Here is a 15,284-nt window from a genome sequence, read left to right as displayed (position 1 = left end):
ATGACGGACCGTAGCGAAGGACTTCCTTTGCTTCAAAATATTCAGCAGAGGTCACTGAGTCAGTCTTCTGAGATGAGCAGAGTAAATTTTGGATTCTGGTTCCATCTACCGCCCCCTCTTTTTAAACCCTGAGTGCTTCCTTCTCTGCCCTACGTCCATGCCAAAAGGAATGAGGCTGTAACTGAGCCTGGGGGACAGATGGTGCCTATTTATAGTCCCCACAGAGAGGTGTGAAGTTTCTTGGGATTTCAAAGAGCGGGAGCCATGGCTCCTTAAGGGGTCTGATGCAGCCTCTGTGGCCCATGTGTTCTCTTCCCCTCCCTCGCTCTCTAGAAAGCCCCACACTGGCCACACAGGGCTTAAGATGGGTTCAGGCTAAACAAAGGTACCTATTGCCTTTTTTACTGAGGCCACTGCATCACTACAGAGGATGGGAATCTAATACGAGCCAAAGGGAAAAGTCTGCTCCTTCTTTTCTCTCCAGACGATAACTTTCTTTAATAATCCAGAGGTTGAATTTGCTGTCACAGCAAGACTGCTAAACTGTCACAATGCCACTCAAAGCATGTATGGTAACACTGTGAGCGGATTTTGTACCAGCTTGACAGCTCATGCTGAGGCACTGATTGATGCTAGCAAAACCTTGTTCAAAAGATTGTATTAACAGTATACAACACAACTCCATTATAGATACGGAGGCTTGACTCAATGATTATAAATCAGCGACTGTTCATTTAGAATAATTCAAATGAAAGCATTAAAATATAGTTTTACTATTTTTTCTTTTTAAATAATGGAACGTTTAGCTTCAAAGTACTGGTTCAGAAAGTCACACAAACAATTTTCCAGTCATTACAACTGTTGCAACAACTGATACACATGTCACTACTCCTGCTCTCCTGCCATTAGTGCTGTATGCATAAAATCCAGCCTAAGTGTGCAATGACTTGAACAAAATCAGGTCGGCCATGAATGTGAAACAAATCACTGCTTTCCGTGCATTTGCTTTCTGTATGCTGTGAACTGTAACTGAGAGGTTTGGTCCTGCGGTGCTGTACATTTCTCATCTGCTGCTACTTTATGAACCTTTCAGACCTCCAAAATCATCCCACGCACACACACACTTCTTCTTTTTTCGACCTGTTTATATTTTTCAATAGCATTTTTTATTAGTCTTATTGTTGGAACACACTATACAAACAAACTTGCTTTCATATGTAAAGTGAAAGTATTGTCAGTCAAACTGCTCAATTTAAGTAGCCCGAACTGACGGCGAACAAACCCCACCATACATCCTTGAAACGAAGCACCAGTTATCTCTCTTATGTCAGGGCCAAGACTTGGAAACCTGGCAAACAGCGGGGAGAGTTAGCGGGGCGTCTATTTAAGTCCTCTCTTAAGCTTGGTCCCCATCTGAAACTCATCTGAAACTCACACTTGAAACTGCAGACAATGTGGGATCCCTCCGCCGAGGATAGACACTAGAGTTCATTAGGCCGTACGCCAGCCAATCAGTGGAGGAATTTAAAAGGCAGCTAATGACAGCCCTCCCAGTAATAAAGAGCCATACAGTACATTGCCCAGGCTTCTCGTGTTCTCGCAGTCATCACATAGTTATTTTCTAGATGCAGTTTATTCATTATTGATAGAAAAGAGCTAAGGCTAAATTTTGGCACTCTATCTGTAAATGGAAACATTCAGCAGAGAAGATCAGAGGACGAAATTGAATACAGTTGAATATAGTATATGAATACAGTCCTATAATTACAATTATACAATCAGTTGTTTCGGTCTAATATAGTGCAGTGATAATCTCTAAACGCTGAGTGCATGTTTATTTTACCGCATTATTTTTAAAACAGAAAAACAACGACCCAGCATCAAATCGGATATTTGATGGCACTGTTTAAATGACCTGTGTATTTAAAAGTGACAGAGGAACAAAGTTATTGCCCAATTAAGTGTTGAGTGGCTTCATAGTCTCATAAAAATATTTACAGACTTAATATAAAGCTTTTTAATGCCAGTAATAATTCTCGGGCTTATGGATCTGCTATGACGGGTTTTTCTCAAGGACAACTTCAAATAAAATGATTTATTACTGTAACGGTTCAGCACCAGGACGAAAACTGATGTGTAATGAGGTCTGTAATGTATAGACTCCAGGCCAAATGACTGTAGGAGTTAATGTTAGAGTTTCACAATCTGATCAGTTTCAACCGGTGCACTTAACCTTTTAATTTTCAATGTGACATTGTCTCTCTTCACTACATACTAACAGATCTCCTGCAGACGCCTTACTTGTTCATGCCTCTTTTTTTTCGGAATATTTATTTCCACATAGTGGAACTTTATATGGTTGAACCATTATATTTAATTATCCTCTCAGCAGTGGGCTCTGCAGTAGGCTATACTCCCATGCACTCAAGGAAGATTTGCACTTGCATAGCTCACGTTTATTGTTGTTAAAAGGATACATAAATAAATGTTCTATGCACATGAAATGCTCTTCTGTGTTATTTTAATATGCAGAATAATACTGTACTGTAAATGTAAACTACTGCATAAGCTACAGCACGATCACAGAAATAAACAGTCTGACTATAGAGAGACAGAAGCTTGAGTTCCCTTGAAGTGGCTGTTGTTGTGATTTGGTGCTATATAAATAAAACCGAACTGTATGAAAATGAACCAATATTAACCTGAACGGCTAAGCTTGTGCTGGATATTTGCTCTCAAAAACATGAAACCAACCTTTTAAATCCCTGTTAAATGTTAAAGTTCACTACATTGGATTACAACATCAACCGTTTAAAAAAGCTGTAATGGTATTAAGTGAGGTTTAGACAGCAGTATAAACAGAGACTATGCATCACATCCTTTATTACATCAAAAAAGACATGTCCTCTGACTTAAATTTAGTTGTCGTTTTACCGATAAAGCTGTCAAAGCTTTTACAACATAGTAGGAGCGAAGGTGTTATTTTACTTATGCATATACAGAGAGCTGCAAATCTACACATCAAGTGTACCCACTCACTGAGCTGCTGTAACACTATTCAGTGACTCAAGATCCCTCCGCAGCTCTTGCACAACATCTGCCACTGGATGTCAGCAGTGTTCCACAGATCTACAGAAGGAGCTCACTAGGTTCATTTTGATCGGGGAAATGATTGTGGTTTGCAGGGAGAGGAGGGCAGTTTCATCAAATAGAAAGGAACTACACAAAATGCACAGAACTAAAAAAATATAAAAATAAAAACAAAATAAGCTTCAGCACAGGAAATGAGGCATATATGTACAATGCAATGACATATTGCACCAGAGCACTTCTTTAATGCTAAAGACTGGCACATGGCAACAAAGTTAACTATACAGCACATGTTATAGTTCCAAGTCTATTTTCTGGAGTGTGGAGGTATTTCCTGATCTAAACAGGTTCTAGTACTCACACCCACTTTGTTCAGACTGCTGAACACAGCAGAGTGGCAGTCAGACAGCCTTCTCCACAGAGGACCAGTCTTGCAGTGATCAGCAAATACACAGTACACTCTAATCCTACCACCATGCAGCCACTCCATGGTCAGTTTGCCTTTTTTTTTGCAGGCAATTGGCCTCAAAGAAAATGTTGTATAGAGTTTGTTGCACAGAAAGCACTATACAAAAGTTTGCTATAAGTGGGCACATTTATTCCCAGTGGGAAAGCATTTTTCTTTTAGCTCTGTCTGTGTTTAATGTTCTAAAATGCAGGGTGTGCATTTAATCACAAATGTCTTGTGTGTAGACATTTTTTAAAAAGTCAGTTGTTGTTTTTTTCCATTGTAACTTAAACTAAAAACATAATCTAAGAAAAAAATTGCCAAAAGCCTGTTTTTAGCTTGACATTAGTCTCTATAATAATGTTGAAACACGGCCAAATGATTAGAACAAAAGCTACATCCAAGGTCAACTTATTAGAAAACCAACAGGTGACTGTGATTATATAGTTCACAGGTTAAGTCACGCTGATACACTACAGAGCTACATTTCTGAACACTTCCTGCTAATCGTGCACTATATTTTTATCCTTTGTGTCCCTCCTCCCTCGTATTGAGACAGTGGACCTTATTTTTGTTTGGCTCTACTAGAGAATGAAAAGAATGAGTGTTCCTTTATGCTTTCAAAACAATTAAAGTCAATTCAAAATATATATTTTTGACATCTCACAGTGCAGCTAGGTAAGTAAGGTGTGGCCTTGATCCCAAATTGAATGTTACAAAGGTCACGTGTGTTTAGATTTCCTTGCATTCAGTAAGTACACCTCTGTGTTGTAGCTTGTATTTGCAGTGATAGTGATTGTTTTGAATTTTCAATTTGATAAAAATGAAGGAATTAGAGGTATTAGAACAGGGGTGTCACACTCCAGGCCTCGAGGGCGGGTGTCCTGCAGGTTTTAGATCTCACCCTGGGTCAACACACTTGAATCAAATGATTAGTTCATTACCAGGCTTCTGGAGAACTTCAAGACATGCTGAGGAGGTAATTTAGCCATTTAAATCAGATGTGTTGGACCAAGGACACATCTAAAACCTGCAGGACACCGGCCCTCGAGGCCTGGAGTTCGACAACTGTGTATTAGCACGTATGCATAAACAATTAGGTCCATAAATATTTGAACATTTAAAATCACAATATCAGTATTGTGATATCTGTCATCTTCAATTCAACAACAGGTTAAACAATATTGTTGCATCAACTGTTTAGAAAACCACAACCATTCTAGTGCTGGGATGTGATCACTTTACCCGTGAGTCGAAATTTAAACACATGCTACTTCTACATTCATTCGGCTTTCCCCGAGGCCCTAAACACCGCGCTCTTCAACAATTCCCCACCGGCGAATCCACATCAACGTTTCAAGCGCTCACTTGCTTATACTGCAATCCTGCGGCGTGGACACGAGGGAAAGCTTAAATCTCGCTCACACTTTTTCTCCCTCAGTTATTTGTTATAACGAGTAGCTTCTCAACCACGTCTGCGCCGTCTTACTAAAAGTCTGCTTATAGGTTAATATGGCAAAAATCCTCCAAGCTGTCAGCGTTGTGAAATCTTTGAGACAAGGATGCGTGTTAGGCAGAAACGTGGGGAACGCGGGCTGCCTGAGACTTCACACTGCAAAACTTTTTAGTGTCAAGGTAAGAAAACAGAAGTGTGACCGGTAAGGACTGTTGTCTGCGATAAATCCAAGAACTGAACTGTTTTAAAGATCTCGCTGAAAGTAATTTACTTTATTCAGCCCTTGAAGTTCAGGAAAAAAATGCTGAAGTTTACAAACAACAGCTGATCCACATGGTGGCTGGCAAATAGGAATCCGTGCCAGATGAGGGGGGGTAGAAACTGCAAGTGTATTAAAATAAATGGCGTCAGGCATGCTTTGCATACGGCGAATACACACACGAATATATTCTATAAAACACACGGAGTTGTTTGTGGTAGAGCTTGACGTTTTTCATTGTGCAACATTTTAGTAAATTGGCTGATTTTTCAAGGCAGATTGGAGCGGTCATGGACAAGTGAAATTTTAGTGTGACAATTCGTAAAAGAAGTTGTAAAATGAGTTGCTGTAAGTGGGTGAGATGTTCACATGCCTGTCTCGGCTAAAGTGGCAAACAGCTGCACAACTATGCACAACGTGTAAATCAGAAGGAGTGTTGCGTCATGCTTCAGATGATCTCTGATTGCAACATTCACGGAAAAGGCGAGAATTTTATTTGTTTCGAGTCAGGGTTGTGGTAGATAAAGTACTAGTTTTTAAAATGACATGCATTAATTTGCTAAATAACGTTAGTAAGTAAATGCATTAATTGAGAAATTACTTTTTTTTTATTTAAAAGATCTTAAGGCTGTGAATAAATCGGTGGTATGCTAATATTTTTATATCTGTGACGAGTACGAGTAATATTGGTCACTGTTTTCCTGATTGCTATCTGGAGGTCATGGTGCATCACACCAGCCTCTTTAATAATCTATGCAGCTCTCTCTCTCTCTTAGACACGTGTACAGATGCACTCTCTCACTCCTACACAACAGAAAAACAGATTTGTCTGTCTCAGCATTCGCAGTACAATTCACACAGGCCTGCAGTTTCAGCATGATGTCCCAGAGCGTCACTGGTTGCCATTGCATCTAAACTCAAAATCTACAACACATCTTTTTCAAAGTCTTTCCTTTGGTTCTTCCAAAGTCTCTTAATAAAAAGAGAATATATTATTTTGGGGTGTGATGATTTTTTTTTTTTTAACTTTACTTTTAACTCCCAGGCCCAGACAGCCCACCTGGTCTTGGAGGATGGCACCAGGATGAAAGGGATTTCTTTTGGGCATGATGCCTCTGTAGCTGGAGAGCTGGTCTTCAATACTGGTCTTGTGGGGTAAGAGGGAGAAATGTTGACTGAAATTATAACACCGTTAGATTTTTATTTATTTATTTCTTTTGCATGGCACATTTCAACAATTCCAGTACATATTTGAAGAAACAAAAAGGCATTGACATCTGACATGAAACTTGCCTTTAATTTGATAACCTCTGCATCAGTCACATTTATATAGTTTTAAATAGAAGTGTGAGTTTAAGTGCATTTTTTTTTAAACCAATAAATCACTTCAATAAAAATCTTTACAAAATGTTTCTGTTTTTTTTCTACTTTAGGTATCCCGAGGCCCTGACTGACCCAAGTTATAGAGGTCAAATACTGACGCTGACATATCCTATTGTAGGGAACTATGGTGTGCCGAATACAGAGGAACTGGATGAGCTAGGCCTGAGAAAACATGTAGAGTCAGAACGCATTCAAGTAGGTAACTAAGGTGTGGCTTGTCTTACAAGCATGTCTTCATATTCCGCTACATTGAGTAATTATCTGACTGTACAAGCGTTTGTCTCATTCTTTTGTTTTTAATAATTGGATAGAAATCCTGTGTAAACAATGCCTGCCTGCCTGCCTGCCTGCCTCAAGTTTAGAACCCATGGGCATCACCAGACTAATGCAGACAAATATCATTTTCTCCCCTGAAATGCTCTGTTAGGCTTTTACTGCAACCTCCTTCAGTTGCTGCTTGTTTATGAGTCTCTCTCTGCCTTCAGTTTTGTATTTAATAACTGAATAGCATGCTCTGTTGAGTTGAGATCAGGTGACTTTGCAGTTGGAAAATATCACTTTTTTTTGTCTTGAGAAAAAGTCTTGGGATGCTTCTGCAGTATGCTTGGCTCGTTATCCATTTGCACTTAGAAGTTCTGTCCGATCACTTTTGAAGTATTTCGCTAATACGAGCAAATGCTATAGCCAATCCATTACAGCCAATTCAACTAGTGGCCCAATCCATTATAGGCGCTCCAGCAATACATGCCCATAACATTCCCTCCACCATATTTGACAGCTGATGTGACATATTGGATCTGTTTCTTTTCTTCTTCAAACTTTTCGCTTCCCATCTCTCTGTTACAAGCTAAGTTTTAGCTGCCTAAATAGTTTTTTCCGACCTGCCCAAAGAGCATGGGAAGGGTTTCCTGTTAAGTGTAACCAGTGGTTTGCAACTTGATGCAAACGCTTTATTTGCAGTCTTGAGGACATCTCTTGAATGTAGACTTTAACAGTGATACAGCTACCGCGTAAAGAGTTCTTGACTTGGATAGATGTGAAAGGTTTTACTTAATCAAGTGAAAAATAAACTCTGTGCTCATTCCATTTTTTGAAGCTTTCTGGTGTTGCTGAGCTGGTGGTGCGTTCATTCTTTTTAAGAATGATGGTTATTTTTGGTCACTCTTAAAGTTTTTGATACATCTCAACCTCATTAAGGCTTCCTTAAATTGGCTTGGCATCTCTTTGTTCTTCATATTGAGATTTTCAGTGAATGGCTACTAAATTCACCTCTGGATCCTTTATGTGTTTGGCTTTGTGCACGGCTTCACTTGGCTATGAAAATGATTGCCAGAAGGCAGTCTGTTTGCTTTTCAAGCCATAAATTGTCCAGATACTTATGGACCTAACTGCATATAATCCACCACAGTTTTCTCACTGATAACAATGTCAGCTGTTAATGTTGAATCATATTAGAGCTGCTTTAATTTTCTGGCAAATAAAGAATTAACACTGCAGTTGGCACTGACCACTCATGGCCATTTTCCTTTTTTTTTTTTTTTTAACTTCACTGAATTTTTGTTTAATTACAGCTAGGGTTAAGTGGTTGAAGCATCAGGTCAGAATGGTTATTATTATTGACTGACCCTTTTATTAAAACTGTGTAACTGCAGTTAATAGACTGGAGGGGTTTTAAATTGGACTTTTTTTCCAAGGCTCATACAATGCTTTGGTTTCTCTAGGTATCTGGTCTACTGGTTCAAGACTACAGCCACGAGTACAGCCACTGGAACTCTGTCAAGTCTCTGGGTCAATGGCTGCAAGAAGAGAAGGTTAGATTGCAAATTAGAAGCTGTGAGAATGCGTGAATGATGAATATGACTTTTCTGTTAATGTAAATCTTACCCTCAAAAGGTTCCTGCACTGTTTGGGATAGACACCAGGATGCTGACCAAAGTCATCAGAGATAAGGTACCACAATTAGAAAGACTGTATCTGTTTCACGTTTAATGAATGAGTCGGTCAGTTTCTGATATGTTTGGCTTGTGGTTTCTCTTAAGGGAACAGTTTTGGGGAAGATTGAATTTGATGGTCAGCCTGTTGACATAACTGACCCCAATCAGAAAAACTTAGTAGCAGAAGTTTCAACCAAGGTAACAACTGCCAGTTTTTTTTCTTTTTTTTATTTAACGATAATATCAGATTTAAAAACTCCTTTTGTTTAGATATTTTGAAATGGCACTAACCTCTTCTTGTCATGCCTCTATACTCACCAGGAAGTCAAAGTTTTTGGAAAAGGCAACCCAATTAAAGTGGTGGCTGTCGACTGTGGCATTAAACATAACATAATTCGACTGCTGGTTAAGGTGAGAGTTGCGTGAAACATCCTTGTTCGACTGTGTGCGTTCCATTTGGAGACCTTGTTTTTGTGACTTAGCCCCAAATGACCTCCTCTGCATAAACGCAGAATAAAAAAGTCAGCGCTCTGTTACATGCTTTCTGCAACCTGACCTAGAAATTTTGAGAAAGTAAATCTGGGCCTAATGAGCTCCAGAAATGTAAAATTTGTTTGTGGCATGGAGATTGGTAAGAGAGTGGGTTTTCATCATGTTTGTACTCAAAGTTAATGACTTGTGATATTTGCTTTTAATTGGATTGGTTATAACATTGTATTCATCGATTTGCTCTTATTCGTTACACTCAGCGTTGACCCTTCTCTATGTTTTCTTTTTGTTCTATTTTTCAGTTGTTTTTTTTTTTTTTTTTTAAACAACATTACATGTTTGGAGATTATAAACCATAAATGTCAGAGCTCTCATTATGACATTATGTCTATTTGGTGTTGTCTGTAGTTATTTTTACAGCTAGGGGGATAAAATAAATGTCATCTTCTGCTACTTTGATTTTACATTCATTTGACATTTTAAGTATACTCAGAAGATTACAAAATAACTACATTTGTGCTTTTGTGCAGCGAGGTGCAGAAGTCCACCTAGTGCCGTGGGACCAGGACTTGCTTAGTCTAGACTATGATGGCCTGTTCATATCTAATGGACCAGGAGATCCATCTCTGGCCAAGACACTCATCAATAACGTGCACAAGGTAGGATGCTTCACAAATGTTTATGTGAACTGAGAGACTTGAGTATTGATTCGCAGGTTTAACAAGGAACTAAAATTGTTGCAGAGCTCTATCTATATAATATTTAATATATTTGTTTCAACAATTTCTTTTCATAACTGTGTTTATAGCTCCACCATTGTTTCTGTAATAATATTTATTTTGTGAAGGTGCTGGAGAGCGATCGTCCCCAGCCAGTATTTGGGATCTGTATGGGCAATCAGATCACTGCCCTGGCTGCAGGAGCCAAGTCATACAAACTACCTATGGGCAACAGGTGACCAATTTAACAGCCAATCATAAATATGATACAGCGTGCTGTATATGCTCTGCATTCAGATAAAGATTTCAGTCTAAAGTGTAACCTGTCCGACAGAAAATGTAATGAAGTAGATGATGTGTTTTATTCATTTCTGTGGGTCCCCAGAGGCCAGAACCAGCCGGTGTTGAATGTGATGACGGGCCAGGCCTTCATTACCGCACAGAACCACGGTTATGGCATAGACAGCGAGTCCCTGCCCCCAGGGTGGGGCCCGCTTTTCATCAACGCAAATGATGGCACCAATGAGGTTGATTTCAGTCTGTGTGAATATTCAGTCTTTAACAGGACTTTTTTTTCCTAGGCTTTGGCTATAAAAATAAAGAAATAAACAATTCTTTTACAGCAATAACTGAAGCAAATACAGGACTGTATGATGTTTACACTAATATTTTGGAAAGATGCATTTATTTTCGAAATGCTAACAGTATCTTTCTTTTTTTTTTTTTTTTTTTAATATATACATAATTTCATGATTTTTATTTCACAATTTCCAGGGGATCATGCACAGCACTAAACCTGTTTTTACAGCCCAGTTTCACCCTGAGGCTAAGGGCGGTCCCACGGACACAGAGGTAATTAAAAAAACTTGATGGTGCTGCATGAAGTACCTGAACACTATACTCCAGCTAATTAAAGTATATTCACAAAATGGAACTTGCGTAAAACTTTGAGCTCTATTCTAAAATAGTACTTGTGTAAATGTTGTGAATGGTTTGGAAAAGTGATGTGGTGTCCAGGTAGCAATAATCAGTCAGACCTCAGAAGTCATCAGGTGCAGATCTTTTAACTGTTCTTAGAATCTGATCTAAGTAAGCTGAGGGTGATGTTAGTTGCATAGCCCTGCGACAGACTGGCGACCTGTCCAGGGTGTACCCCGCCTCTCGCCCTATGACAGCTGGGATAGGCTCCAGCGCCCCCCGCGACCCTGAAAAGGATAAGCGGAAGCGAATGGATAGATGGACGAATGGCACACTTTTGCATTAGAAGATCATTTATTCAGCACGTTTGTCTTGATCTCAAAGATCTGTCACTTTAGTTAAATTGAATTCAGATTCCATGTACATTTTAGCCAGAATTTAGCCTTTTGTTTTAACCAATATAGGGGTTTGGCTCCAAAACGATTAACAGGAGACCATTAAAAAGAAACAATATCATTAATATAATACTTAAACTGTGATTATAAGGCGCTTTTTTTTTTTTTTTTTTTCCTTCTCCCCCACAGTTTCTCTTTGATGTCTTTTTGTCCCTGATCAAAAAAGGAAAGAATATCAGCATAGCGTCAGTCATGCCCATAAAACCCAGGATCCCTCCCAGGGCCCAGGTAGAGTATTTCACCCAGGTTGAGCAGGTTCAACTTCAAATATTCTGAACATAAGAGACTTTTATATCAGTCATTTAGTGGAACCTGCTGTTTAAATGGTGCCAATCACACCTTTTTGTGTCGACGCAGGTTTCAAAGGTGCTTGTATTGGGTTCTGGTGGCCTCTCTATTGGTCAGGCTGGTGAGTTTGACTACTCTGGATCTCAAGCCATCAAGGCCATGAAGGTCAGAGCATCTGGATGAATTAATCATTTCTGTAGCCAATTAATAATACTTTAATATGGTTGTGAATGAAGGCATAGAAGTGTGTTTCATGTGACTTTATGTGTGAGAGTCAATGCAGACGTTTTTTGTTTTTTTTTTGTTTGTTTTTTTTAAAGTGATGTGATGATCCAATTTGTCTGCATTTTAATTCATGGACTTTTAAATGTGTCATTTATTCTGCTATACTGTCCTTATATTGGGTAGTTAAGATGCTGTAGCTTATTTCATCGATGAGCTTGGCAGCTTTTTCCCTAATTACGTGGAACACTGGGATTTTAGTTTATCTAATTAAGATCTAAAAATGCTGAGCAGGCCCAGTTGATTGTGATTTTCTTTTTTAATCAATATGGCAAGATGAGAATATTTAAATGATAATGAAAGATGGTTCATTATTTGGACACAGATGCAGGAGATTCACTAGCTAATACTGCTCAATGGGCAACTGTGACTAAACTTGCATTTGGATTAAGCTCTGTAAAAAAAAAAAAAGGCAAACGTAAAAGGAGTTTTTCATGGACAGAGCACATTTGATAACTGCAATTCTTGTGCATTATAGTTGGTATGCATTGAAAAAACAGTAAATCCTCCTTAGATAACTGTGACTTTTTGATAATTGCATAGGGACCAACACTATAGTACTGCATAAACCGCTCACTTCAAGAAATAAAACATATTTGAGGAATTAGTGGAATTTAAAAAAAACAAAAACAACAGGCAGTGATCTGCAGAGACGTGAAAAAGGTTTATACCCAGATGAGTTCCGTGGCGGCCTGAGTGCTTGACCCCAACAATGACAGCATTTGGTGCCACCGTGCTTATACTGTGGGGGGCCGTTTCGTGCCATAGGTTAGCTCCACTTATCCATTACAGGGAATGGTCACTGCAAATGAAAACAAAGTTGTCCTGAGTGACCCCCTTTATCCTTGGATGTAACATTTTTATTCTTGTGTAAATACTCTCTTCTATGATGACATAGGGCACAGCAATATGAATTTCATGCTGTGATATTTGCAGTCAGTAGATCTTAACCCAATTAAATGGCCACAGGACATTTTGACCAACCTGTTAGAGGTCAGCCTGTAAAAGGAATATCTTTTAAAGGAATGATTTTCCTTCCCTCTGTAGCATTCCAGAGACTTGAAAAATAAATGCCAAATTGCATTGATGCTGTTGTGCTGTGTCTTAGGTGTTTGCTTTTACTGTAATTTGTCACTATCTCTGGGCCCCATGTTCCAATTTTTGAATGGACTTTTATGAAAAATAGAGGGAATCATTTTTTTAATATAAAGTTTGGTATAATAAAATATAAATGACAGCAATATGACAATGATAAAATTAATGAGGACTGAATTCTATTTAGCATTTGAATTGGGGCACAGAATTGAGCAGAGCTGCTAATGTTGTTAGTAACACTTGCCTCTTGTATCTGAGATATGTGACAGGCCTGGAAAACACTTTAGAACATCTAAAATGTCAGACATGATGTAAAAGTGTCCCTGAAGACTTTTTGTCATGGGTGAGTTTGCTTTTAATAATTTCCCTTGCGGTCATACAGGAGGAAAACCTGAAGACTGTGCTCATGAATCCAAACATAGCCTCCGTTCAGACCAATGAAGTGGGCTCCAAGCAGGCTGACTCAGTCTACTTCCTGCCTGTCACGCCAGAATTTGTAACCGAGGTCATCAAGACAGAGCGTCCAGACGGCATCCTGCTCTCGATGGGTGGACAAACTGCACTCAACTGTGGTAAGATGTGCACAGTTGCTTGATTAGTACGTGTAACTGACCAAAGGGAATGAAATTCAGTTCAAATGTTACGTCTAAGTCTCCTATTATATTAAAAACCTTTTGTATTATATATTTTATATTATATTAAAAATCTTTTACCTTAAAAAGGTAAAACATATATAATAGATATAATATAAATGTGTTATATATACATATGTGTGTAATTTATTTAGACATATCTTTTTTTTTTTTTTTTTTTGTGTGTGTGTTTAACCATGCATCTTTAATTTGTTTTCAGGGGTAGAGTTATTCCAGCGTGGGATCTTGGACCAGTATGGGGTGAAAGTCCTTGGAACCCCTGTGGAGTCCATAATGGCAACAGAGGACAGGCAGCTTTTTGCTGACAAACTAATGGAGATCAATGAGAAAATTGCACCTAGTATTGCTGTTGAGTCGGTAAGGACCCATGTCCAGTTGCCGAAAAAAGTGTTCTTGAGCGATACGTTTGGTAACTACGTATAGAAGATACTAAAATATCCTGTCAGCTTGTAGTCTACCACTAATTTCTTGATTCCAGCATTTTGTTAGTGTTAAAAAAAAGAAGTCATTGACATTACTTATATTGGAGGTCTTGTGTTTGTAATAGTTCTATAGTGGTTTAAAGCCCGTATCAACAGTTTTTGTTATGGGAAGCGTAACATTTATGTGCATCCTTCAGGTGTCTGATGCATTACGAGCAGCAGAGCAGATAGGCTACCCGGTGATGTTGCGATCGGCCTACGCTCTGGGGGGTCTGGGCTCTGGTCTGTGTGCCAATAAAGAAAAGCTGGAGGAAACTGCCCAGAAGGTCAGAAAAAGCAGACACTTATCAATAGCTAATGGTTTTTTGTTTTTTTTTGTTTTTTTTTTTCTCTCACTGGTCCTTTTTTTCTCCTGGCATTTAAGCAAACATTCAAAATCTTTTGTCCAAATCAATCAGAGCATTTATACCTTGGCTTACCATGTTTTTTCCTCTTTTTATACCTTTTCTCGAGTTTACAGCATGAACCTGCACAGAAATAATACCTTTTGAAATTGTTCAGATACATTTCTTTGGTCCTGTGCCAAGAAAGGAATAGTTTTCTGTTGCTAAGCAACATTCTTTTGTGCTCTTCCCCTTTTCAGCATTATGTCTGACAGCTCAATTGGTTCTAATCTATGATCACAGGCTTCAAAATGAACCGCTTGTGCCAGACTGTGTTAGATTGGTGCGTGCTTGCTTTTTTTTTTTTTAAATTTTTTTTTTTTATGCTTAATGTTTGTGCTCTTTTTAAGTATTTCTTTGAAGCTTACTTTAGTTATTTATTTATTTTTGGTTTCATTTGGAAGTTTCAATGGCAAGTGCATTGGTACCAATTATACTCAGCAGCTGTTCACCTGGTTTGTATCAAGGGCAGTTCACCAAGACAAGAATGCAAAACAAAAACCCCAAGGTAGACAGTCCTTTAACCTGGTCTGGCCTTGTCTGTTATCAAAAAGAGTTTGATAATTGTTTCGGTGCAAACTGTCCTAATAGATTACTACATTTAGTTTGATTCAACAAAGCATCTTAGCTATCGACAAACCAGAAGGACAGTTTGCAATGAAACAATTCTAACCCTTATTTTGATAACTGACAAGGACAGACCGGCTATAGGGCACATTTATCGCATTCTGAAAAGCATCTTCTCTGTGATTGTCACTGTGATTTGGAAGTTTGCATTACAAAGATAAAACACTATTTAAAAAGACCAAAAATCCTTACTACACAAAACACAAACTTTAGTTTGATACATTTCAGTATGGATGTCCTGCATTTACTTCTACTGCATTTACTACTACTAACTACTTAAACTACTAACTACTTAAACTTACTTACTTAAACTTTAATATATA

At 38.5% G+C, this 15,284-nt stretch overlaps 1 protein-coding gene across 4 annotated transcripts in view; it reads left to right on the top strand.

Annotated features, from left to right (window-relative positions):
- The first annotated feature begins 4,822 nt into the window (after window positions 1–4,822).
- The window catches only part of cps1 (carbamoyl-phosphate synthase 1, mitochondrial), a 64,459-nt gene continuing 53,997 nt past the window's right edge, over window positions 4,823–15,284 (top strand). For 3 of the 4 annotated variants that reach the window (XM_026143886.1, XM_026143887.1, XM_026143885.1), the window contains exons 1-16: window positions 4,825–5,173; window positions 6,299–6,408; window positions 6,687–6,831; window positions 8,358–8,447; window positions 8,530–8,586; window positions 8,676–8,768; window positions 8,892–8,981; window positions 9,590–9,718; window positions 9,907–10,013; window positions 10,164–10,305; window positions 10,553–10,630; window positions 11,281–11,379; window positions 11,509–11,604; window positions 13,199–13,388; window positions 13,669–13,826; window positions 14,089–14,217. In XM_026143886.1, the coding sequence (XP_025999671.1) occupies window positions 5,051–5,173; window positions 6,299–6,408; window positions 6,687–6,831; window positions 8,358–8,447; window positions 8,530–8,586; window positions 8,676–8,768; window positions 8,892–8,981; window positions 9,590–9,718; window positions 9,907–10,013; window positions 10,164–10,305; window positions 10,553–10,630; window positions 11,281–11,379; window positions 11,509–11,604; window positions 13,199–13,388; window positions 13,669–13,826; window positions 14,089–14,217 (1,836 nt within the window). In that variant the 5' untranslated portion in view covers window positions 4,825–5,050. Of the gene's footprint in view, window positions 5,174–6,298; window positions 6,409–6,686; window positions 6,832–8,357; window positions 8,448–8,529; window positions 8,587–8,675; window positions 8,769–8,891; window positions 8,982–9,589; window positions 9,719–9,906; window positions 10,014–10,163; window positions 10,306–10,552; window positions 10,631–11,280; window positions 11,380–11,508; window positions 11,605–13,198; window positions 13,389–13,668; window positions 13,827–14,088; window positions 14,218–15,284 lie in introns of all 4 variants that reach the window. The other variant, XM_026143889.1, reaches the window with a different exon arrangement.

The sequence above is a fragment of the Astatotilapia calliptera genome, chromosome 16, assembly GCF_900246225.1.
Source record: "Astatotilapia calliptera chromosome 16, fAstCal1.2, whole genome shotgun sequence".
Lineage (NCBI taxonomy): Eukaryota > Metazoa > Chordata > Actinopteri > Cichliformes > Cichlidae > Astatotilapia > Astatotilapia calliptera.
This window is presented reverse-complemented; position numbering and strand designations above follow the sequence as displayed.